The 25,811-nt window shown below is 35.2% G+C and overlaps 2 protein-coding genes across 5 annotated transcripts; one reads left to right on the top strand and one right to left on the bottom strand.

The window, feature by feature from the left end:
* Positions 1–495: 495 nt before the first annotated feature.
* LOC126619457 (probable sodium/metabolite cotransporter BASS5, chloroplastic) lies at positions 496–3,784 on the bottom strand. 4 transcript variants are annotated; one of them, XM_050287853.1, is made up of 5 exons: positions 3,452–3,784; positions 3,287–3,344; positions 1,672–1,865; positions 1,026–1,262; positions 496–946 (listed from the first exon to the last, which is right to left on the bottom strand). In XM_050287853.1, the coding sequence occupies exons 2-5, from the start codon at positions 3,304–3,306 to the stop codon at positions 885–887; spliced, it is 513 nt and encodes a 170-aa protein (XP_050143810.1). In that variant the 5' UTR covers positions 3,307–3,344; positions 3,452–3,784; the 3' UTR covers positions 496–884. The 4 variants fall into 4 exon arrangements, 2 of the variants coding, with proteins under 2 accessions (XP_050143810.1, XP_050143811.1); XR_007622057.1 differs by lacking the exon at positions 3,287–3,344 and adding an exon at positions 1,263–1,598 and having other exon boundaries at positions 496–1,106; XM_050287854.1 differs by lacking the exon at positions 3,287–3,344.
* Positions 3,785–9,006: 5,222 nt separating this feature from the next.
* LOC126619456 (agamous-like MADS-box protein AGL19) lies at positions 9,007–23,467 on the top strand. Its single transcript, XM_050287852.1, has 7 exons — positions 9,007–9,502; positions 13,042–13,126; positions 13,440–13,501; positions 13,627–13,726; positions 22,233–22,274; positions 22,380–22,421; positions 22,960–23,467. Exons 1-7 carry the CDS (start codon positions 9,321–9,323, stop codon positions 23,104–23,106), a joined length of 660 nt encoding a protein of 219 aa, XP_050143809.1. The 5' UTR covers positions 9,007–9,320; the 3' UTR covers positions 23,107–23,467.
* The last annotated feature ends 2,344 nt before the right edge of the window (positions 23,468–25,811 follow it).

Genomic DNA, 25,811 nt, shown 5'->3' on the forward strand with positions numbered 1-25,811 from the left:
TTGGGAGAGAGTGTGTTTGATTTTATTCAAAATGTTGAAACTCATAATTTTTACATGAGGCAAAATATACAAAATGAGTTTATACAAACTTTAGCACTTCTAGGGGTTGGGATGGTGTAGCTCAACTAATTAAGAACATTTACCTCTAGACTAAAGGTTCTAAGTTTGATTCTCTTCCCCATTATTGGTTGTATAAAAATAAAAACTCTAACACTGCGTTTGTATATGGAGATTTAAGATTACTAAAAAAATTTAAAATAACAGAATTTTATTTTCTAGAATTTGTGAATTTTCTTGTTTAGTTAACTTAAAAACACAGTGAAATTTGAATACATAATTTTTTATTTTTAAACTCTCACTCGTAGAAATTTGAAAATGACACCTAATTATATGTAATTTAAACTTTGGGATTGAAGGTCCCAAATTTTAAGTTTTTTTTTCTTTTTGGGTGAAAATTTATGAGTTCAAACAAGGAAATTGGTGTATGCCAAAGTCTGACTCTCGTCAAAATTCCAAATTTATTTCTCTCGTCCAAACATAGTGTAATAGTACAAAATTATTTAAACTTCAGTCGTAGTTCTCCATACGTTTCGATAAAAATAAAAAAAGTTATCCATATGCTGCAAGCCATCAAACCAACTTTCGACAATTGAGATGCGCTTTGTCATGGTTCTTTCTTTTTTGCGCAAACCATGACGAGGGAGAAGCCCATCAAAGACATGATCACAGTCTGTAGACAACAGTAAAAATAGTGAATATCTTAAACTTAATGCAGAAGTTTAGTGCTTGCAGAAGAACCTTTCTGCTTGCAGTAAGATTAAGTGACATGATTTGAATTGGTGTAAAAAGAAAACAAAATTGGTATTTAAGCCAAAGATATTGATTCATAGAGATTGCAGATCTTGGAAAACTCTATTTGCAAGGGCCAGAAGATTTCTTTGCATTCCTGCAAAAGCGAATGATTAATAGTGCCATAAATTCCTAAATATTATGTATTGGTAAGTGATAAGAGAGAAAGGTAGAACCTGTCTCATAGGATAGTGTTCTTTGTAGAGCTTTAACATCAGGTGTCGTATGAAAGACCACGCCAGTAAGAAAACAGCCAGCTATAAAAGCCGTCAAATAACATGCGATAAAGAGCAACAAAACGGTTAGTCCAAAAGGAGACATAGCAGGCTCAATGTTAATGGCAAGTGGTGCTCCAACACACAGATAGTGGAGGCAAAAATGGCCGAATAGCATCACATATTTGGAGACGAAACCTGAAGGTGCAATATATAAGACAAGTCAGAATCTCTCCAAATGTACATTGTGTTAAAATCAATATTATCCAGAGTTGGTGTATCATCGATTCAAAAGCAAGCCTGCAGCAACTGGAAGTGACTACAATCTGCGGAATGCTGGACACCATTCCCCTTAAGTCAACAATCTCTTTCCAATGAGAAATAACGATAAGAATGGTGTGATAAATACTGCAGAAGCAGTAGATAATGATGCCATGACAATGCTCAGAGGGGCCACTGTCGGGTCCAGTCAGAAAAGTAGCATAGTTTGAGACTGGGCACCATTAACACAATATTCCAATATAATCCCAGCACCTGATCACAGATATAAGAAAAGGTCACACTTCATTCTAGTGTTCTGACAGGGAGGCAGGGTGAATCTTCTTACCTACTGGAGTTGGAAGACCAAATATTGCTACCGCGATAAATCCAAAAACATATCCAAGGAGTGGCTTGACAAGAAATTGACCAGTATAACCAGCTAGAACAGATGTCGGTCTCTTAAAAGCTTTGAGGAAATCCTTCTCACTGGAATTAACCCCAACTGCAAACATCAAAAACCCTAATGCAGGTGCATAGTACCTGGGCCGTAGAAAAAGGTTTATGTTACTTTAAAAATGAGAAAAAGAATCCACTTCTTTTGTATGCATATCTTTCCACCTACCAAAAAACATAGTCTACAAAATATTAAGATGAAAGGGGATTCTACAAAATATTGGCTGAATATAGTTGTTTAAGTCTTGGCATGTAAATCACCTAAAACTCAACCTTCTGTGGAAGTAGCTCACTTTCACTAAACACTTTCCAAACAAGGTTTAATGATGACCAACCAATTCATTTAAACAAGGTTCAAGAACCTGTTGGTAAACCTTGTGAAAGTAGGTGGAAGGACAAGAACCAATGTGTACCAGCAAGGGTTACATGTGCATGCGCACATTGTCATGCCACCATGGCCAGTCATGATCGACTTGTTTAAGGGAACAAGCCCAGGGTTTGGTGCCCCAAAAAAATGCATTGCAGTAGTTGCAAATCACAATGCTGTTTTATCGACAGCACAAAACGTTTAAGTTGATAAAAACCATTAAATGCATTGCAGCCGTTGCAAATCAAAACGCTGTTTATCGAGAGCATAAAACTTTAAGTTGACAATAATACCATTAGCTTTTCTTAGCATCTCTTCATCTGATTTCAGCGCAATTAAAGATTCAATTTTCTAGCATGAAAGAAAGATTTGAGTTTCTATTATTACTACAAGACATATATGTTTGCATCATCCTAATGATGATAAATTTGATGTAAGGACGTGAAAACTTTGTCCAAGTAGTAACCAAGAAACAAACAAAACCAACGAACAATGTCAACTAAATCTCTGTCACAATGTCACTTAGTACTAGATTAAATCGTCTGCTTGGATTACTCTCAATAAGTTTTATTTTCTTCCAATTAAGCACGTGAGCTCATTCCCACAGTTACTTATAACGTATCTTCACTGTAAAACTTTCACAAACGGAACTATTTTAATGTTCTAATCTTCATGTGAAGATCAACCCTAGGGCATCAGATATCATTTAGTCGTCCAAATATATGAAATAAATCTATGGTTCATCATGAATATGCTACTTGTTCAAATGATTTTCTGTAGGGATACAAATGAAGATTAAGAGATTGAACGGTTTCGATTATGAAATTTCTATGGTAAAGATACGATATTTTCAAGTGAACGAATGGGTTCGTCTCCTACTGGGAATGCAAGTATTATCCTCAATCTAATCTATTCGCGTCCCGACGTGCCACATTCTCTCTTCCCACTCTCACCCCATCACATTGCATAACCAATGCTCATGTGAGCCTTCTATCTAGTACAATCATGTGAGATGAATGCAATACCAAATTAATAATGATGGCTTAGTCCAATTTATATCTAGAGTAGAATATATTTGTATCAAAACAAAACGAAAACAATATTGGAACAAAAAAAGAGTCAGTAACAGAAAGAAATGCATCTGCGATGGTCCGGATGCATAATTGACCCGAATGCGAATGAAAAGAATCCGACAAGTTCTGCAATCGCATTGTACACAACAAACAAAAAATGATATATCTAAACGAAAAGATTATATTTTTTTATTCAAATAAAAGAGCAGAAAAATGCGAAGATAGCTACTTACACGGAGATATCGACCGAGAACGAAGGGAGCTCAGAGACTGTGAGATTGGGATAATGGAACAAAGATTTGGCGGCTGGGTTTGAGGTGGATGGTGTTGATTTAGACGTCGGTGAATCTGTAATTGGTAGTTGTTATTAAGAGGAGCATGCAGTTGCACTTGCAATTGCAAAGCCATTTTTGTGCATACTCTCTGCACAGCAGGGAAGGAGAGAGCTGAGATAAAAGTATACAGTCAGTCCACTAGCCAATACACTGCCTATATTTGTGGGTCAACGAATTCCGGGCCGGATCCAGGTCTGCCTCCCGGCAAATTAGGGTGGGCACATTCGTGGGTTTATAAACCAGCTCAATGAAATTTGTTTGGTTCGGTTGGGTTGTAAATTAAAAAAAATTATTTTTGAGGAGAAACACCACCATCCGTACAGTAATTAGATTGTATTAGGTTGAAGTATTATTAATCCTATTGAATCCGACATCCGAATATCAACAATTCTTAAACATAGATCTATTTTACATACACATATATATAAATATAATAGTTATTAAACACGCTTGGTTTATTTATATTTATGAAATTTAAATATTAAGTAATAAATAATGATTCTACAACACCAAATTCACAAGATAAGTTTAATACTACATTAGGGAATTGCTATTTGTATTAAAAAAATCTCATTTTGTGCTCCAAACTTTCTATAATTAAAAAGAAAAATACACTTGTGAAGAATGTAGAATTGGATTTTAAAGTGCTAATAATAGTTTTCTTACATTATTACATGAATATTTAGAGTGCTAATTTCACTTCACTTCGCTACATGTATTTTAGATTATTTGTCACTTATACTCTCTTTAGGAATAAGAAATAAAATAAATAATCAAAACCCGTTGAACCGCTCAACCCAACCCACCATAGAAATTAGAATCGTTTGAGTAAGTTGATTTGCACATTTTCTTGAGTAAAAATGAGTTTCAATAATGTAAAAATATATTATGAAGTAAGCCACCAAATATATGTCCAACGATCTCAATCCATAAATATATAAAACTAATCTTAGCTTAATTACGTGCGTAGCCTCAATTTTAATTTTCAAAATCTTTTATGGCCGCAACTTGCTTAATGCTTTACCATTCCTTTGACAAAATAAAACAAAAGAGTAAGGTCATCTCTAACCGAAGGGTCCAAAGGGCCAGAGGGCCGAAAATAGCTCTAAAACCGTCTCCAACCAAGGGCTAGGCCAGAGGGCTCTGGAATCTGGAAGGGCCCCACGAGATCGGAGAGGGCTGGAGGGCTGGCTGCTTTCGGCCAGCCAGCCAGCCCCGGGCTGGCTATTTTTTTTTTTTAATGTTTTCCTATTGCTGTCGGTTATAACCGACAGCGTTAAAGAATAATTTTTAATACTGTCGGTTATAACCGACAGTAATAGTTATTCAAAGGAAAATTTTTTATTTTTAATTACTATTAGTGTCAGTTATAACCGACACTAATAGTTTGAATTTTTTTGAATATAACGGCTTGTATTAACTTTTTTTTATATATATATATATGAATTTAAACTTCTTTTTTTCCCCTTTTTTTCCTTTTCATATGAATCAAATTTTGTTTCATATTTTTTTTCAATTCTATTTTACAAAATTTGTTTCATTTTTTTTTAAATTCCATTTTTTTCCTATAACTTCTATTTCACAAAATTTGTTTCAATTTTTTTTAAATTCTATTTTTTTCCTATAACTTCTATTTTACAAAATTTGATTCATATTTTTTTTCATATAACTTCTATTTTACAAAATTTGTTTCATATTTTTTTAAATTCCATTTTTTTTCCTATAACTTCTATTTCACAAAATTTGTTTCATATTTTTTTTCAATTCTATTTTTTTCCTATAACTTCCTAGGCCATTTATACAACATTAAATTAAATTAAGTAACATGAAACAACATTAAACAATATGAAACAACATTAAATAACATTAACCAACATACAAATTATACAACATAAAAAAACATTTAGCCGTTAGATTTGATTTAAATTGTAGTTTTTAAATAATAAATTATGTTTGGCCCTATGGCCCTTTGGCCCTCGGTTGGAGACGGTTTTTTGTGACAGGGCTAAAACGAGTCATCTGGCCCTTTGGCCCTTGGGTGGAGACGGAGGCCAATATGACCCTGTACTGTTCATTAAAATATTAATATCTTGGGGAATCTTGGAGGGCCAGAGGGCTAAAACGAGCCCTCTGGCCAGCCCTCGCTTAGAGATGGCCTAAGGGAAGTAGATATAGATTTTGGTACAATTGTTAGGAACTTAGGACCATTTGGCCAATGTATGTACTGCGCTGAAGGTTACTTAAAGAGTTGTCTCGCGCCCCTAGGTATTCTCTATCTACTTACATGTGTCGGTTTCAGGTACAAGTACTCTTTTATTGAAGGTTGTTCGATCTTTTATTGAGAGTATGACATAGGTTATTTCAACGTCGTGGCGATTGGTACTCCAACATTGACTCGATGCATTTTCTCTACCTCTTCTTACCTTGAAAAATCAGTTTGAGCAGCTTGTTCCTTTGGAACGTTAGCATCATCTTTCTGTAGTTCTGGCGTTCTACATTCTGGTGGAAAAGTCATATATGGTTTATTAGACCCCCTGCTAATTTCGTCGTTAGAATTAGATGGGATTAGACTCTTGTCCAGCTGAATCCTAGTAAGTAATGCTATTTTACTACGCAATATTTTAGATTATTGTCCAGGCCAATCCTAAATACTAATATATGTTTGTTGGAACTCTGGACTATTATTAAGATTATATTACATTTTAAGTATCACATATACTTTTAACTTAGTTAAAAAAATCATGACACGAATTTTTTTTTCCAAAAAAACTCCTTCGTGCTTACCCGACAATCAATCTTCGAAATTCTTTCAGGTTGTTACAAATGGATGACAATCCAACCCAGAAATTTCAAGATAAGGAAAAAATTTCTAAGAAAAAGAAATCTTAAGAATAAGAACCCAAGCCAAATGATGAAGTTGCTCCGTTAGCGGCGGGATTGCGCTTAAATAGTCCCACTTAAAGCTGATTTGGTATTGCTGTGCTTTGAAAAAAAAAACTGTTTCTGCTACGCTATGAGAATAAGCTCATTTTTGTTGCTTCACGTTTTCAGTTTTATTTTTCACCAAAAACTATGAAAATAAGCTGTTTTTAAGTGTTTACCAAACATTTTTTTGAGCTCAGTTTTTTTTATACCCACTTTTTATAAAAGCACCTTAGTTCCAAACCAATACTTAAACTAAGAACCAGCTACACCAAACGTGACCAAATAAGGCCTCTATACAAAATATAGTATTACAATTTAGTAATTTTACTCTCTACTTATAAGCAAGTAATATCATATTTGACTCACATAGAGTACAAATTCGACACCTAATTATAACTGATTGATTATGTATGAAAAAACATAAGGAAAATAGCCATATATAATGACCACATATTAATCATATATCAATGCCGAAATGATGACATAACAACAACACAATGATGATATAATGACAAATAATAAATACTGATTATTTTTACAACGAAATGTCAAATATGTTTATTGTAGTTAATTTTCTCAAACATTTGTCAAAATACTAGTCCAATTTACTTAAAATAGAGGCCAACCTTCCAAGTAATCATCACCTACAAATAAGAAAATCTTTGTAATATATGATATTATATGACAAATATTTATTGAAAGAATGATATATTATTTGAACAGATGATAATTATCTATTGCGTTGGCGATACTACTTGGAGAAGGTTGAATAACAGGAGAAAGTTAAAAAAAACGCAACCAGAAATCCAAAAAATTCGAACAAAAAACACAACATTTAAATATCAGGACCAGCTGCAAGCACCTTAACAGAAAAGAAAAAAAAAGAAAAAAAAGAAAAGCAAAACCCAAACAGAGGAGACCTTTTACACAATAATGTCCTGCATTGAATGCCCTGTCTCTTCACATACTAGTTACCTTTTGCCTAACCATTTATTTTAACATTATTTTTGTGTGGCCTTGATTTGGTAGATCTCAAAATATCAACTCCACCAAGTCAACACTCATCCACTTGAGAAGGTCTTCGCCGAAGCTACCTTATATTGCAGGGTGTACCATGCCCATGGTTCCATGGTCATAGGGGTTTTGGATCACGCAGGTGGGACACAAATGTGAGATGTGAGGTCTCACCTGAAGCATAAGGCAACACACGTTAATGCGATAAAGAGATTTTTCAGGGACAAGGATTGTCTGCCCTCCTAGTTGTGGTGCCCTTTCATGCCCTCCTATTTTGTGCGATCACGGTTAAGACACGTCAACATTTTATATTAATTTTTTAATGAGATAATAAGACAAAAAACAATAAAAATATAAAATATTAACGTGGTTTAACCGTGATCGCACAAAATAGGAGGGCATGGAAGGGCACCACAACTAGGAGGGCAGACAATCCTTGTCAATTTTTCAGTGTGATCGTTATAAGAGATAGTACATCAAGTGTTATTATATAAATTGTAGGATATATGTGCTAAAATATTATTAACTTAAAAAATAAAATTTTACACCACTTTTATTAAAAGATGTGGTATACCATTTGTGTTTCCGTTTCAATAATTTTTTTCTCTTTACAGAAGGCTAGCTATCGTGTGAATGATGGCATATTCGATATTTTGCATATACTAAAATTTCTCCTTTTTGTGAGTGCACTACCAATTTCGCCCCAAACTTTGTCCGCACAAAAGAATTCTTCTCGTCCCCAAAATGTTCCAAAAGATATAAAGTGGGAAAACTATTTCTTAAACTAATCACCGCGTGTAGATTGAAAGGGCCGGAGTGGTTTTTTGGGAGAGGGGGGATTAAATCAACAGATTTAGAGACGATTGTTGTATTTAAACGGAGGGGAGGAGTTCCCCGTCACACGGCAGCTCCTTCGTGTGGTCCCCGCTCGCCTTTTGCACCTGATCAAAAGATGGGAAAAAACCTGACACACCACACCCCTCTCAAGCAGAAGCCACGTGACAGACCTCGTGATGTTGACAACCGTCGACGCGTGGCAACACCTTATTGGACGATCACTCTATCCAATCGTACGGAGAAATTTCATGCCTCGGCCCCTCGTACGGACAAAGACTTTTAAAATGAACCATTTTTACGTTGCCCAACCGGTGCTCCAAATTTACCTGCAACTTGTTGTCACAGCGACGGTCCGGATATAACTGGCAACAGACAGGAATGTTCACTGTTTTCGCTTTAAAGCTCGTCACAGCCGAGCCGGCCAGTACCGGCAACAGTTGGTTGTCGGTCACTTTTTCCACGTGTCACCAAAAGACTTGATGGCATCGAGTTTCTGTGCACCCCAATAAAGGGTTTCAAATTTTTTTTCACCGTTGGGTGAAGAAATAGTGAGTGGGTGACATGTGTAGGCTGGGCAATTTATTCCCTTGTTTTTTACTTTTTTGGGAGGTGTCCATTAATTACCAAAAAAAGAAAGGGAGATGATGGATTAGGTTCAAATCAGATGGCCTCCTTTCCCTTTTCATTTTATTCCATGCTTTTTATATTTCCTCAAATATACTAGTTTACATATGTTCATAGGGTTCTCCTCTTAGACTTTGAGACCTAAAAAGGAAAAGAAGAAAGTAGGGCAAATCAATCTGTCTCTATTAATCTTTACTAATAATTCATCTTCTTCCTCCTTAAATTATTTTCCAGGGTTGCAGGGTTCTCTGGTCTGCCCCCTTTCCATATTTAGAAACCCTTTTTCTTGCTGTTGCTTGAGATTTTTCGGGAAATCGGCTTCTGGGGTTTTCCGGAATTCGATTTTCGTGTTCGGAAAGGTGAGAAAATGGTGAGGGGGAAGACTCAGATGAAGCGCATCGAAAATGCAGCGAGCCGGCAAGTGACTTTTTCCAAGAGAAGAAATGGGCTGCTGAAGAAAGCCTTTGAGCTTTCAGTCCTGTGTGATGCTGAAGTTGCACTTGTGATCTTCTCCGCAAGAGGGAAGCTCTATGAGTTTTCGAGCACTAGGTACGTTTAGAACACAACCATAATTTTATGTTTGATTTTGTTTTCTAAATCTGGCATTTTATTACGATTTATATCTTGTTGAATCTCAGTTTTTGACTGTAATCGATGGATAAAAGCTGCTTCTTGTGTAGTACGTGCAGCAGATAATAGATAGGAAAACGTCTATACTACCAAATATTGATCAGGCCTTAGATGTATAGGATCTTTTCTGATTCAATTTTTTGGTGCTACTTTTGTTTCATTGTTTTGCGTTTGGGTTGAAAGTTTTCTGGGTTTTAATTAATTGGGTTTGCTTTTTTATCTTTTGTTGCTGATCTTTCGCTCACTATATTTATTCAAGGGCCGCAACATTTCTGGGTTTATTGAACAATAAAAAATAAATCTTTTAGATGTATTTCTCTCTACCGCATGAATCTGAGGACATAAATATGTACAGTAGTTTCTGCTATATCTATTTGTCATCAGTTTTGATTTGTTAATTACTGAATCTTTGTGTTTGTAGATCTTAATTTATTGAATCTAAATCAGTGATATACAATAGATGGTGTAAATGAACCCGAACAGTGGAAAAACAACTGATAATATAAGGTGAAATAACTGATAAATAATCTTGGAATTTTGTTCAGTACTGTATCTGAGGGACCTCTGGGCAATGGCTGTACTTGTCTTAAAAATCAGTATACAATTACCTTAATTTCATTTCTTAAATTAAATGTCAGTGTATATAGCTTTAGTTCCTGGCCTCCCCATTTGGTATATTGATTAGTACTTAAAATGAAGGGGTCTCTTTTCATAATCTCTACTGCAAGAGATACTCTAATTATGCAACGAAGACTTAGTTTTAATGATGTTATCGTCTAATAAGTACTTATAATGTTTTAAATAAAATCGCTACATGTTTAATGACGATTGAGACGTAATATCGTTTTCCCTTCAACCAAAAAAATATAAAGGGGTCTCTTTTAATAATCTCTACTAAAAGAGATTCTCTAATTATGCAATTAAGATTTAGTTCTAATGATGTTGTCGTCTAATAAATACTTAACGTTTTAAAATAAAATCACTACATGTTTAATGACGATTGAGACGTAATAAATTATCAATGATTTATGAAAGAATCTCTTCTCCACTCAGTAAATACAATCTGGTAAAGTTAAATTAATAATCTTGTTTGAAGTATAAGATGAGGTTGATTTGTTACCAACAATGATTTCTTTAATATTAGTGTTGAGAACTGCATGAATCTTGAGAACTGATTGATCCACATCGTGTACCCTAGAGCACACTCCAAAATATTTGTTCATTTAAAAAGTTTAATATTATATCTAAAGTACTTTTGCTAAGAGAATCTTCTTTGTGATTGAGAAATAATAGAAAGAAAAAAATATTACGTATGTGTTCGAACAAAATAGCATATAAGGATGGCTTACAGTAAAACTAATGCAGAATTTGACTATAATGGATATACAAATGTGTTCCAACTAAAATGAGTGCAAATATACCATTTGCTAGCTTCATTTTATCATATTGCATGCTTAATTAGGACAAGAGAATTAAGATCATCATTCCGGTGTAATCAAATATTGGTAAGGACGATCCTGGGTTAGGGAGGATTGAACTTAAAACCTCATGTACATGAGTGGTTGCTCTTAGCTACTTGAGCTACAATCTCTTTGCATAACAATAATTTTTGTTAACCATGCCTACTAAGAAGTTGTTCAATATGGAAAGTGATGTTCACACTCCATTTCTAACTTGTCACACTCCTCTTTATTTCTAACCATAAATCAAGCGAATTCAACCGCCAAAATTAATTAGGAGCGTTTGAAAGACTAAAAATGGGGTATGTTTATCATTTCCCATTCAATATATAAACAAGAGTACTAGGTTTCTTTGTTATTTTCATCAACAGAAAAATGTCCTTTTAGGTTATAAATAAATAACATCTAGAAACTATACCAAGTTAAGATGTTTCCATCTAGTAGACTAGCGCTAGGCGTATGTATAGTTTAGTTTTTTAAATATCCGTACTTTTTAGATATGTTATATCTTTACTTTTAGATAATTCTTCCATTCTCCAGGGATGACCTCATTTTCCCTATGCAAATAATATATACTTACCATACAAATTTTCTAATCGTAATCATGAATTTTTTTTAATCTTCATTTAAAGATCACCACTACAAACAAATTATTTGAGTTGGAAATCATTTAATCATTCAAATGTATAGAAAAAATCAATGTTGTTGGTACTAAGTAACATATTCTTGATGAACCATTCAAATGTGAAGATTAAGAAGTTGAACGGTTCCCATTATGACACTTCCACATTAAAAAAACATAAAACATTCTCCAAGGGGGAATGCAAGTATTATTATCCAAATAAATAATAACTAAACAATCATTTACCATGCAGACGGCGCTTTACTGTAGATTCAAAAAACAATAATGCCTATTGCGGGTTCAATACCCACCCATCCCCTCTTCCGTAACATTTAACAATTTAACTCACTAACGCTAAAAAAACAATCATTTGCCATGATCTCTCTCCCAACCTCTACCTTTTCTAACATCTTAATTTACATTTGTACTTCTAAAACTTAACTCAAGTCTCATTTTAACCTTCTAAAAATCAAATGTTTTTGCCTTAACTCCATCGTGTCTCAATTTGCCCATATCATCAATTTCATTAATAAATTATTCAAAACTATTTACCCGTCACAAATGACACATATATCAACTACAATTGGTCCTATTTGTGCAATGTAAACAATTTAACGAATTTCTTAGTAAACTTAACGTTAGGGGCACAATGAGACATGATTTGAATTTCATAGAATTAAGACTTGAGTTGAGTATAAATATGGCTTTTTTAAACACATTCCCAACGAGTTGTTAGAATCTGGAGAGATTTAGTTTTTTATTCTTTCTCTACTATAGCATGGCCTTCAACTCGATCTAACCTTTTCTTAAGTCTCTGTAAGTGTACTTTCACCTTGTTAAAAAACCTTTTGCATAACTTGAGTAAGGGGTGCCCGGCGTGGCCTTCAACTCGATCTACCCTTTTCTTAAATCATTGTGTGTACTTTCACCTTGATAAAAAAACCTTTGGCATAACTTGACCAAGGGGCTAGCACTGTGCCCGACCTGACTTCCCTTTGGCCACTGAATTATGATATATCCTCTCTTTCCATACTCGATATATATATATATATATATCCTCAATCCATAATCTTATATATATATATATAATACTTAGTCATCTTATTAGCTTTTCATTTCAAACTCCAAATCACGACGTCCATGGCTTGTCACTGTTTATGAATTATGAATACATATAAATCTATTGCCCAACTTGAAACTTTTATTTGGGTTTAGTTTTGAAGAATTACTTTGAAAAATCTTCATATATAATTGAAGAATTAAATGAATAGTGGATCATCAATCTCACATCTGGACTTGCATGCAATTAGTTAATCTTGGTTAACATATTTAACTAGCACTGTTGGTGGTATTCTCATCTCTTCTTGTGCTTTCAGCATCAGAAGCACAATAGACCGTTACCAAATGAGAGTGAAGGATCAAGGCCAGCTCACTACTAAAGCATTTCAAGAAGATATGGAGGTAGTTCGAGTCAACTGCCATTTACACACTCGTTCTAACAATCCTTTCATACAATTTAAAAACATTAATTCTGGTGCTATATAATTGGCTAACTTTTATTGAAGAACTATCTTTATATAAAAACTTAAAATTAGACGGTTCAAATCATAACTGAAAAAACGCAGCTGACTCCACAGGGGAGATGGTTATCCTCTCTGGAAGGCTATTACATATATAGCTTCTTTTATCTAAGGCAATGCCTTTTCATTAAAACCTGCATCTGCATGCATGATAAACGTTACTAAATTTTTGACAATTATTGGACTGCATGCAGCATGAGACGAATGACACTCAAACCTTGGCCAAAAAGATCGAGTCTATTGAAGCTTCTAAAAGGTTTAATTCGCTTCTTAACTTGAAATATTATTTTAAGCTTGTTTTAATTAGTTATGTACTATATACTGCAGTCAGATTTTCATTTTGGTCGGAGATTATAGATAAATGCTATACGTATGGTGTAGGAAGCTGTTAGGTAATGATTTGGAATCATGTTCCATGGAGGAATTACATCAGACAGAGAACCAACTGGAGCGAAGCTTAAAAAAAATTAGGGCCAAAAAGGTACAGATTACATGAGTTCTATATAATGCATTCTTTTTCCTTCTTATGCTCTACACATCTGGTTTTCTTTATAATTATCATTAATATATAGGTCATCAATTTTTTACAAGCAGTGATACAGATTTCATTAATACGAACATAACAAGCACCAGATGGTGCCAATCGGTACATATTCTTGAGTGATCATTTTCCTAATCTGAAGGTCATATCGAACAATTAACAATAAAAGTAAACACCTATGCAGCCACCAAACCACTACAGTAACTATTAGACACTGGTGCAAATATACCACAAAGATGATGACAAACGCCTGCATCCATAGCCCACACAAAGCCACCACTGAACATCGAGGCCACAAAAACACCAAAAATACTAAAATCTATGCCTAGAAGGGTTGACACCGAGGGCGAAGAAGGGAGCCAGTGATTATGGGGGAGGATTGTGGAGGGGAAAACTCACAGGAGGAGTGCGTGATGTACGTGAACAAGGATAGGAGGTTGAGGAGACGAGGGGATAGGGCTTTCACCAACCCCAGCAAGAGCAAGGGATCGTTGCTGGAGGCACTAGATCTAGGGTTTGGGTTGGTGGACAAGAGGGTAGTGTTGAGAATGAATCTCATGTGTAAAGCCCAACGGCCACGCATGTTTCATGTCTTCCCGTTTGTGTTGCCCACATGTTAGGCTTGAAAATTTACCATACACGAGGGCTTGTTGAGAATGAATCTCACATTGATGGGAGGAGATACCATGTGAGACCATGATTTTCTAAGCCCAATACACCTGGCACTTAGAGTGGCTAAAAGGATTGAAAAGCCCTTGAAGTGAGATCAGAGGTACATGGGTATTCTGGATCGGATAACCACATGCCAAGATAGTCCGGCACGGATCCATTAGCTCTAAGCCCATTACTTATTTTCCAAGTAAGGAAACCCTAATTCAAGTCAAATTACGATATCTTGGGATTATGCAATGTAATCATAAGCCTATTAGGATTGGATATCTTATTCAAGATTCCCTCCTAGATAGTCTCCCAATTTAATTGGGATTGCGTCTTCCAAGATCTCTGTAAAATACCCTACCCTAAGTATTATTCTCTCTAAGTTTGTTATGATCCAGGACTCATTCTCTACGAAGGATGCACATATTCTCTCTACACACCGTTCGTCTATACATAGAAATGGATGAGCATCTCCTCCATGTCTAAGCCAATGCACCTTCACCGATGATGTATTTTGATGCAGCACACATTATACATACTCACTTTCTTAGAACTACACTAGTGATTTGATTCTCCATCCCCGCAGATATGTAGGCAGTCCCATCAACCCCCTTCCCTCCCCTCCCCCCAAATCAACCTTATTCTCCCTTCGCATGAGTTAAAGGGAAATTCCTCCTAAATTACGCCTCCAGTCGTGGAAGTGCGCAATTTTGGTTCCAAAAATTGGTGCTTTCATTGAGATATGAACTCATATTTCTCTGACACACAACCTCTACCAGGACTAACGACGAAAGCCTAAAAATCCCAATGGAGCTTTGATTAATGCTCCAGGAAATGAAGCAAGGGCTCTTTTCCCACATAGCGTTCTTCTACGTATTAGAGCCAAGTGTTTAATTCCTACCTTTTGTTGTGAAAGATTTTTGTTTTACGTAGTATTGTTATGAAGTTTGCGGCTTGGGTCTGGTTGCCAAAGGAGCAAGTTTTTTATTTATTTATTCAACTAAATATTTCCATTTTCTTCAAGAGGATCTTCTTGTGCATAGAAATTGAATGACAAGCCTAGGCGATCCTAGACTCCTGGGCCAACATGATAGGAGGTAAAGGTAGGTTTGGCTCCGTGTGGACCAACACCTCAACACACAACCAACTCGTAGACCTCTCGTTTGAAGTCTACAATCAGCTTTCATGAGTGGCAATGAAGCTTGGACACCATTCCATTCTCCACAAGCTAAAGTGCAAGTATTGGTTAATTCATAGGACATGAAAAGTGTGTTGGCAACTCTAGAGCAATGAGGGACTTATCCCAAGAACATGAAAAGTGTGTCTGTAATTGCAAACCCCCTAAGCATAGTTTCAACGCGGAACATGAACCAACTTTGGTGCGGAGTAAAAGGCAATCAACAATCTGCCTATGCACAGCAATCCACTTTGTGGACTAAACTGGAATTCCTCAAACATAATTGGACATAGAGGCTTATATCATTGGAAAGCTACCGATATCTTTCTATAACATTTTCCGGCCTATGATTCCAGTCCCTAATGAAGAAATATTGTCATTTAACTACGAGCAGCACAAACAAAGATTTTCTACGGATTTGCATAGTTCACCTTTTCAAGTTCAAATTGCGATGTAGAAAATAACTCGAAGGCCCATCTGTCAAGTGAACAACCTTGGCACAAGCTATGGTGGTGCTCCAAGATGTAAGTACCTTCGATTACTTAATTGTATACATGATTAAATTTTGAATTTTACATGATTTATAGATCTCATACAAAGACTGGGGCATGGAATCATAATGAGCCACGCGCATGAGTTTACACTCTAACTTGAGTTAGCCTTAATCATGTGTGGCTCACACCAAATCAGCCTCTAATTGGTTCAATTATAAATTCCATCAATCCACCACAAGCAAGTTTGCTTGGTCAAAGAAATAGTGTCACATGGAATGAATCAGGCACATAGCATGGTCTAACATCGTGAATTGCATATTTAGAATAGAAACCTCAAATCTTAAATTGTCGCTACAGATGACCTAAGGAATGTGAATCCTTGCCACCTAACAACAACTAGCATCCCTTCTTGCATGAATGTGCACGTTTTGATCCTCGAATGACTTTGTTCTTTCTTGCATCATATTTTTGCTGTACACAACATCCCTCAATGTCCCAAATATCACACAGCTCTGCAACTTTGCAATAGTGCAAGTATAAAAATTCAAAGTAATAATGTCATAGGAGTCTCGTGTGATAAAGCCTATTCCATGGTGTTCCGGTTACCAACTTAGGAAACTTGAATCATATTAAGCGTGGTTACGTTAGGCGAACTATGAACATTGGAACATCGCCCCGTTGTCCAGAAGCTTACAGTGCACCATCTGGCTTTTGTAAAGTTTATGCAACCTAAGAATTGTGGGTTACACACTCAAACCTAAAGTATGAATACTTCTATCCCGGATCATGTACTAAGTTAAGTATGTTTTGCGGCGATCTTGTGCCTAAAGTAGGTCCGAATGAGGCATCTAGATTAGGAAATCCTCAAGTGGAATTTTATTGCAGTGGAGCTTGATTCCAAGAAGTAGCTTAGCAAAGTTAGCTAAGTGTAATATGATTAGAAACACTTAGGTTTGACTCATATAGAGTATGTCAAAAGGATTCTGAAGGTTTTTTCAATCCCACGTGCGAGTGACCAAGCCCCCAACGAACTTTTGATTCAAGATTCATTACAAACAAACATGTAATTTGGGCTGGAAAGGGAACCCCTTCTTGGTTACACGTTGCTATAATTAAAATCCTCAGACCTAGAATGGGGCAAAGTTAAAGAATAAACGGAATCAAAGTCATGCTCAACCTTTCATACAACACTTAGATTAATCTTTTGTAAGTGTTAAAACAATCATCATTACTTAACCAACAAGGTTATTGAAACATATCCAATTGACATCAAAATCTGGAGGGCATTTTGAACAAGATTTGTCACTTTCTCATCCTTAATCCGATTGATGCATCAAAGAAAGTTTCGGAGCAAGAGATTTTTCATGGGCCTTAGACCTGGTGTTGGAGGACTGTGGTACTCTGATCATCTCAGTGGATCTTTATAAACTTTTATAAGTTTATGGATAATTGTTTTTTTTCAATGTTATCAAGGGGGTTTGAAGCTACCTAAGCCTACAAACTTATTTGTGTTTGACACCACCACCTATTAACTCTGAAAAGATTATTAGATTAAACTATATTATGTTAAAGGGAATCGAAGGATGACAAGCTCTTAAGTATTTTACTCTAACAAGATTAAAGGCTTGAGTGAAATAAACTTATTAAAATATCTCTAAAAGCATCTAAGTCCTAGGGACAAATAAAAAATGGTGCATTCCATCTAGCATCTAGCTTTTCAGCTATGCATTCGAAACTCTGACTAGGGCTCTACAATATGGTTGGGAACTCAGAAAGATCAAATCTTTGAGAGATAAGCAAGCAGGACTAGTTGGACTTTGCTAGCTTTGGATCATTAAGTTGTTGAAGTTCAAAGGTCATTCCAGTGTGTATTACAGAAAAGGTCATTTTGGCATGATTCGCTCATGTCCATTGATAACTATCCATCTTTGAGCGGAACACACTCTCAGAAGCATAGCTAGAGGCATTTGTGGGACCATTTGGTGGCACTAAGGGTAGTTAGAATGACCGAAAAAACCCTCAAAGTGAGATTAGAGCTCCATGGGTATTCCAGATCGGATTACCATAGGCCAAGGTAGTCCGGCATTGCTCCATTAGCTCTAAGCACATTAAAGATATCACTTGTCTCTCAAGTAAGGAAACCGTAATTCAAGTTAAAATTAGGTTATCTTGGGATTGGAAAATGTAATCATAATCCTAAGAGGATGTATATCTTATCCTAAATTCTCTCCTCGATAGTCTCCCGATTTAATTAGGATTGCACCTTTCAAGATCTCTACGAATACCTTAGTTTGGTTATTTATCTCTCTTAGTCTTTTATGATCCAAGACCCTCTCTAACATCTCCAAGGAACTTTGATGACACAATAAACTCTTTCTCTACAAGGGATGCATATATACTCTCTACATTCGTCTACGCGTAGGCATGGAGGAGCATCTCCTACGCACCTAATTCAAGGCACCTTCGATGAGGATATATTTCGATGTAGCACACATCATACATGTTCCTTTCTTAGAACTACACTAGTGATTTGACTCTCCATGCTCAGAGATATGTAGACAATCTAATTTGGATTCAGTCACACCGCCCAATCAACCTCATTCTCTCCTTGTCAGAGTTCATGGGCAATTCCGACTACATTACGCTTCCATTTGTGGATGTGCACGATTTTGGTTCCAACAAGCCTCGCATGGGTTTATAAATAAGTTGGACTACTCCTCATATTTTCAATTGATTTTATGATGGAACCTCAACTTTCTTTAATAAGGGTTTCAAAAGAGAGAGATATTGAAGCTGACTTTATTCACCTTTTGTAGTTTACATAATAGGTCCCCAATTAGGTGTACTTGATATAGCAATCGTTCTGGATAGGAGGGGAAAAAATAAATAATTAGTAGTTCTAAATGGCAAACGTTTAAGTTAGGTATGTTTTATTTGTTGAAAGTGTGAATCTCATGATAGGAATAAAAGCACACCACAGAGTAGTGCACAAATGTCTTATTAATTTTCTTTATTAACAATAGGATTTGTCAATTATAGTATATGAAAATAAGGATCTTTCCTGCAGAAGATTGAAACTTAACTACTTAAAGTATCACAAAAACTGGGTTGCTGTTCCTACTGATTAGCCACCGAAAAATAATTATTAGACTTACACTTATCTAAATTCAATGAAATTTTATATGTAGGCACTAAACACACACAGGCACTCACAAATATTTGAGATTTTTGGAGTTGGTTTGCTATTTAAATTAAATCCAACAAAAATAGAACAACAATGATAAAATAATGAAAACAAAGTTTTGTCACAAATTAAGAAAACGAGTTAGGGGTAGTGCTATCTACCACCAAATAATCATGCAAACATGTAATGTTTCGTTAGAATCCTTCTATTTCCGGATGAAGATGCTCAAGTTGGCTCACTGTTAGAACTCAACTTATTACTCTCTCTCTCTCTCTCTCTCTCTCTCTCTCTCTCTCTCTTACGTAGTATGTTAAGAGAATGATGTTTTCAACTTAACTTAGTTCCTAGCATGCAATCTAGAATGGCGTGTTCATAGTTTAACAAATAGAAATCATTAAGAAAAAAATGAGCTTGAGTCATCACAAAGCATCATAAGTACTGACATTGTCTTACTTGTCTTAGAAATTAGTTTATTTATTAATCACAATTAACAAGGTACTACTTTAGAACATATGTAAGTCCTCATTCGGTAAGAGTTCATAACCTTCAAAAGGTGTTATAGTTATCACCAACATGACTATTCAATTCTAATCAAAGCCAATTAGTAGTGAGAGTTGTGGTATCCTTGGCTAGTGGTAGACTTAAAAGCACACCACAAAGTAGCACACAGATGTCCTATTGATTTTCCTTATTAACACAAGGATTTGTGAATTGTAGCATATGAAAATAAGGGTCTTTCCTGCAGAAGATTGAAACCTAACTACTTAAAGTATCATAAAAAATGGGCTGCTGCTCCTACTGGCCAGCCATTGAAAACTAATTATAATTCAAAGAAATTTTATATGCATATACTAGACACAGAGGTACACTCACAAATATTTGGGATTTTTGGAGTTGATTTGCTATTTTAATTATTCAACAAAAACATGACAAACGAAAATGAAATAATAAAAATAGATTGTAGTTCACAAGTTGAGAAAACGAGTTAGGGAAATTGCCATCCACCACCAAATAATCATGAAAATATGTTATGTTTCATTCATATTCCCTTTACTTCTGGATGAAGATGCCCAAGTTGGCTCACTGTTAGAACTCAACTTACTACTATTTCTTATGTAGTATGTTAAAAGAATGGTGTTTTCAAATTAACTTAGTCCCTTGCATGCAATCTAGAATGGTGTGTTCATAAATTTAACAAGTAGAAATCATTAAGAACAAAAAAAGTTTGATTCATCACAAGGCATCGTAAATACATGCGTTGTCTTACTTATCTTAGAAGTTGGTTTACATGTATCGCAATTAACAAGTACTACTCTAGAACATATGGAGGTCCTCATTTGGTAAGGGTAGGCACACACATATTCATAGCATTAGAATCCTGAATATGTTTACTAAGTATGCATCCATAGAAAACACAAAGAATTCATCACTGACATAGGTAGTGAACTAATTTTCATCTTTCATAAAAGAAATTCAAACAAAACGTCATAACAAACTTGCAATCATAATCGGGACTTCAAAACAACCCCTAACTTTTGAAAATTTAGTTGCACATAATTCTTAAATTAAACCAAAAGAAATTCATGAGTTTGAGGAGATAAAACCAAAAGAAGAGAATGAGGTCTCTTCTCTTCTTTGATTCTCCTCCCTGCTGCCTTGCTTTCTCCACATTCTTGCTGCCTTTTTTCCTCCTCTGTCCACTTAGCTTCCTCTCTTTTCTTTTCATAATCTTCTAAATGTGTTATGTTTCCCACCATCATGACAATTCAATCCTAGTTAAAGCCAATTAGTATGGAGACTTGTGGTTTTTTAGCTGCAACAATTGTGGCTGCTAGGATTTATTATGTTTATTGCTTTCATTGCTTTCTTGTCAGTTACAAACTGCTTAGCATTTTGGAATCCTTTTAGTGTTAAAACGGACATAACTTCTGGAAAAATAATATTAACAAGCTGTAAAGTGCTCCAGAAAACAGACATCCGTAGCTTTCCAAGCATATAAGGCTCATTCTTTGATTCATTATGAGCTATTTGAAACTCGCAGCCAAAGTCAGCTGATCTGCACAGGCAGTTTTGATGAATTTGCTATTTAAAACCCCACTTGTCTCTTTTCCTCTACTTTGGTTGAAAAATCCTACAAAACAAAATAATAAAGTAAATAGCTCAAAAATATAAGTAACTGAGTAAGAAAAGACAAGTGAATTTGATGTAAAATATATATAAATATGAGCTTATCAGCTACATCAATTTTGGCTGCTAGGATTTATTGTGCTTATTACTTTCATTGCTTTCTTGTCAGTTACAAACTGTTCAGCCTCTTAGGAATCTTTCAGTGTTAAAACAAGCATAACTTCTTCCAGAAAAATGATATTAACAAGCCGTAAAATGCTCCAGAAAGTAGACATCCGTAGCTTTCCAAGCATATAAAGCTCATTCTTTGATTCATTTTGAGCTGTTCGCAACTCACTGACAAAGTCAGCTGATCTGTGCAGGCTGTGCAGGCAGTTTTGACGAATTTGCTATATAAAATCCCACTTGTGCTCTTTTTCTCTTCTTTGCTTGAAAAATCCTTAAAAATACAAAAACAAAGTAAATAGCTCGAAAATATAGGGAACTAACGAAGAAAAGAAAAGTGATTTTGATGTAAAATATACATAAATATGAGCTTATCATCTCACACCGGTGAATTAACCGACCTTGCATATTTTATAAGGAGTTGGGCCACCTTTATTACTGCCAATTGGTTTTGGTGTGTAACCTCAAATTCTTTCAATATGTGTTGTCTACATATCAATCTTAAAATGGCCTCTTACTTGACATGAGAGAGTGTGTTGAGATTGAATCTCACATCGAAAATTAAGGGAGAGTTGAGTCATATATTTTGAATCATTACTAAAACTTACTGACATGTAATGCACTTTGTTTTTCCTTTATCAGCATCAGTTATTGAGGGAGCAAATAGATAAGCTGAAGGAAGAGGTAATCACCAGTAGAAGTTTCTGTTACATATTATTACTTGCGTGCGTGTATGTCTATTTGTCTGAAAGTGCTGATGTGCCATGTTCTTAACCTTGCCATGTTCAGGAGAAAAACCTATTGGAACAAAATGCAAAGCTACGGGAAATGGTAATATTCCAGATTCTCTCTTAACAATGTTGAACATCAATATTGTATACACTCCTATAGTTAATGCGATTCTTGGCCACTTTCAATTAGGGTTTCATGATCTCCAATATCAACAAATGAATCACTTTGATATGCATAAAGGCTACTGTTATCATGGTTAAGTTATATTGTTGAACTGTAAATTTGATCATACATGCATTCAAATGAAAATCAACATAATTCAAATGGCCATGATTCGTAATTTAACAATATAAACATTTTATATGCCATATATATAGCATTATAAATCGACTAGAACATTCATTGTTGTCTTGGAATAAGATGAGTATTATTATTAAAACTTGACATTGGATATGTAGGTGTTAATTTTGGTACGTAATTAAGTACAATATTCTTGGTTAACTTTTTGTAGGCATAATGAACCTAATCAAAATCAAAATCTAATCTAACTATACTTGGGAATAGTAAAAAATAGCATTTTGTGAAAGGATGGAAATTCGAATATATACATAAATTTTATGACTATTAATTGTTTCAGTGTGGCATGCAACAACTTGGTCCTTCGAGAAAAAGCAAGCATGGAGATGATCGTGAAGTATTCCAGCCTCAGACACCAAATGTGGACGTGGAGACGGATTTGTTCATCGGGCCACCTAAAAGACAACAAAGTGGCCGAAAGCCATAGGATGACGACGATGATCTCAAATTCAACATTGTTAATAATAAAAGTTTGCTTCAAAAATCTGCCGCAGCAGTTCCACAAAGCTTCCTGATGGCTGTACGTGATTTTGGGCGTGCGTCTAAAATAATTCTGAAGTAAAACAGTTAAAACATCTATATAGTGTATGGATTCACGGAAAATTCTAACCAAGGCTAAATGCATACAGTTAAATGCGTGATTATTTGTTTTCTTAACACAGTACTTTAACTGAAACAACATACATTTATATATAATGTGTGTGTGCAACTGTATTTTAAGTAGTAAGAGGATCCTCTTAGGATTCACTTTGTGGGAATCCAAGAGATCTCCACATCTTAGCCGTTCATCATACATTGTATGGTCATTTTTCGTTAGATATTATTTGTGTTCAATTTTAAATAAAAAAAGTCAAATGATTTTTTACCGATACAATAAATAACTAGGATGTGGGATCTATCCCCACAAAGTAGATCCGGATGGGATCCAATTCCTTTTAAGTATGTTAAATTGAGAAACGAGATAGCTAACCTAGCCCAAGTTCTCGAAAAAGAGTTCCATTCCGCGTACTCGTATTGCAAGCAAATCCGTAGTTCTGGTTATCCCACTTGCCGGAGCACACTATCAAGAGTCTCCACCTGTATATCTAGATCCATTTTTCTGTTTGGATTGTACCAACTACCCTCTATGGAGTGCCCAGACTTTACGTACCGCTTCTCCGCAGCCGCAATTTCATGGAGTTTATTGGTGGTACCAGCACAGTCTGAGCAAGCAAAGGAGGTAGTTGATACGATCCAACTTGACAGATAAATACTGGTGACATTAGAGATAGTAGATGGAGGTTGAGACGTTAGCCATGAGGAAGAAACAAATGGTGAAATTAAATCTGGGCGAGCAAAAAAAAAATGAAGTATTGAATGTAGCAGGAAAGATGACTGAGGTTAGTGTTGTGTTCACTTTTATAGAAGGGACTTGCAAGATAGAGATGGTTGACAAGATAAACAGAATACATGAGATAATTACAAAATTATTGAGATGAACATCAGATATGGTGGACATATTTAAGAGATTTCAGATATGGAGCAAGAACTTCAAATGGATTAGGACGAATTTACCTTAAAATTAAAAATTTTATTCAGTTTAAAAATATTTAAGAGATTTCAAGTTCACATCCTCCTGTTTGAAAAGAGAAATGTTAGTTCTCATCCTCATCCTGCAATGTTTCACGATGATAAAATCATCAATTTTCGTTGTTCTTTAAAGATTAATTCTCTCAAAAATCAATCAAATTCAAAATTGTTTTGCCATCTAACGATTATCTAATAAATACACAAACCATGGTATTTAGATTAAAAAAAACAAAAATTTGACTTCTTTTTGGTTGATTCTTTAAAAGGTGAATTTTAGTAAGTAAAGATTTTTAAATTAAACTGCTTTCGGAATACAATCATGACTTCTTTTTTTTTATGGTCAAATAAAACACACTTTTTTTTTTGTCAAATAAAATCATAATATTTTTTTGAAAACATATTAAATTATCAAACGTCCTCATCATTCAAAACTGACTTAAAGGTGGTCTGAATTTCAACTGGTCGGATTTGTCTAACTCAAGGCCCACTCTTAATTGTGGTCGTATTATTTAGGCAATTATCGTTGGGAGATTAGTAATGTGGGCAGCTTACCAAACACATTGAATTGGGTGGGTTGTATGATAGCTACTTTAGTTTACTACTGTGTTTAAGAATGCGTAAATTTTAATAAAGACTTGAATATCAGTCTATCGTTATACGCGATATTTTCTTTACACTAAGTAATACTGAGTGGTTTGAAAAAAACTAATTGTTAGATTTTATATATAGTGATTTAATGAATTTTTACAACGGTCAAATCCAGCATAAAATTCATACCATTAAGTAGGATGTAGCATCTATTGAAATATCTCACATTGATCGTATCTTTAAGAAAATAAGAGTTTAAATATTCACACTCCCACTCATACTAAGACCTTTTGTGATAAAACCTCACATCTAATGGATTGTGTAGTTGGCAATTACAAAGTAAGGGACAATATCGGTATTGTTAGAGTGGGTCTTAGGCCCATCTCTTTGATAATTTCATATGGCATCAGAACCAGGGAGCGGCTCTGTATTGGCACGCGATGGGTGGGTCCTCTTGGCTCTGCGCGATGATGATGGGTCCATTGGCCCTGCTTGTAGGGTAAGTTTCTTTGGCTCCGCGAGGCTTGGCTTCTTTTCTTTATGTCCCACATGAAGGAGTGTATTGAAATATCCCACATCGATCATATCTCCGACAAAAGAAGAGTTTAAATATTTTAACCACACTCCAACTAATACCGAGACCTTTTGTGATAAAATTTCACACCTGATAGATTGTGCAGTTGATAATTATCAAGTTGAGAACAATATATCGGTGTTGTTGGAGTAGACCTTAGGCCCGTCTCTCTGATAATTTTAGAGCATCAGAGCTGGACCTTTTTATACAGCAAAGAAAAAAAAAATACTTGAAATAAACTTGCAATATTAACTCTTCTTTTTCTGATAAACTATAGTTGGATAAGTTGACATAAACTTTTCTTTTTCTGATGTTGATAATTCATTTCAGTATATACGTGAGCTTTTGTAACTTGCAATTAACTCCTTAATTATAGGGAGTCGAGAAGTGACTTATTAGGA

Source organism: Malus sylvestris, chromosome 4 (assembly GCF_916048215.2).
Source record: "Malus sylvestris chromosome 4, drMalSylv7.2, whole genome shotgun sequence".
Classification (NCBI taxonomy): Eukaryota; Viridiplantae; Streptophyta; class Magnoliopsida; order Rosales; family Rosaceae; genus Malus; species Malus sylvestris.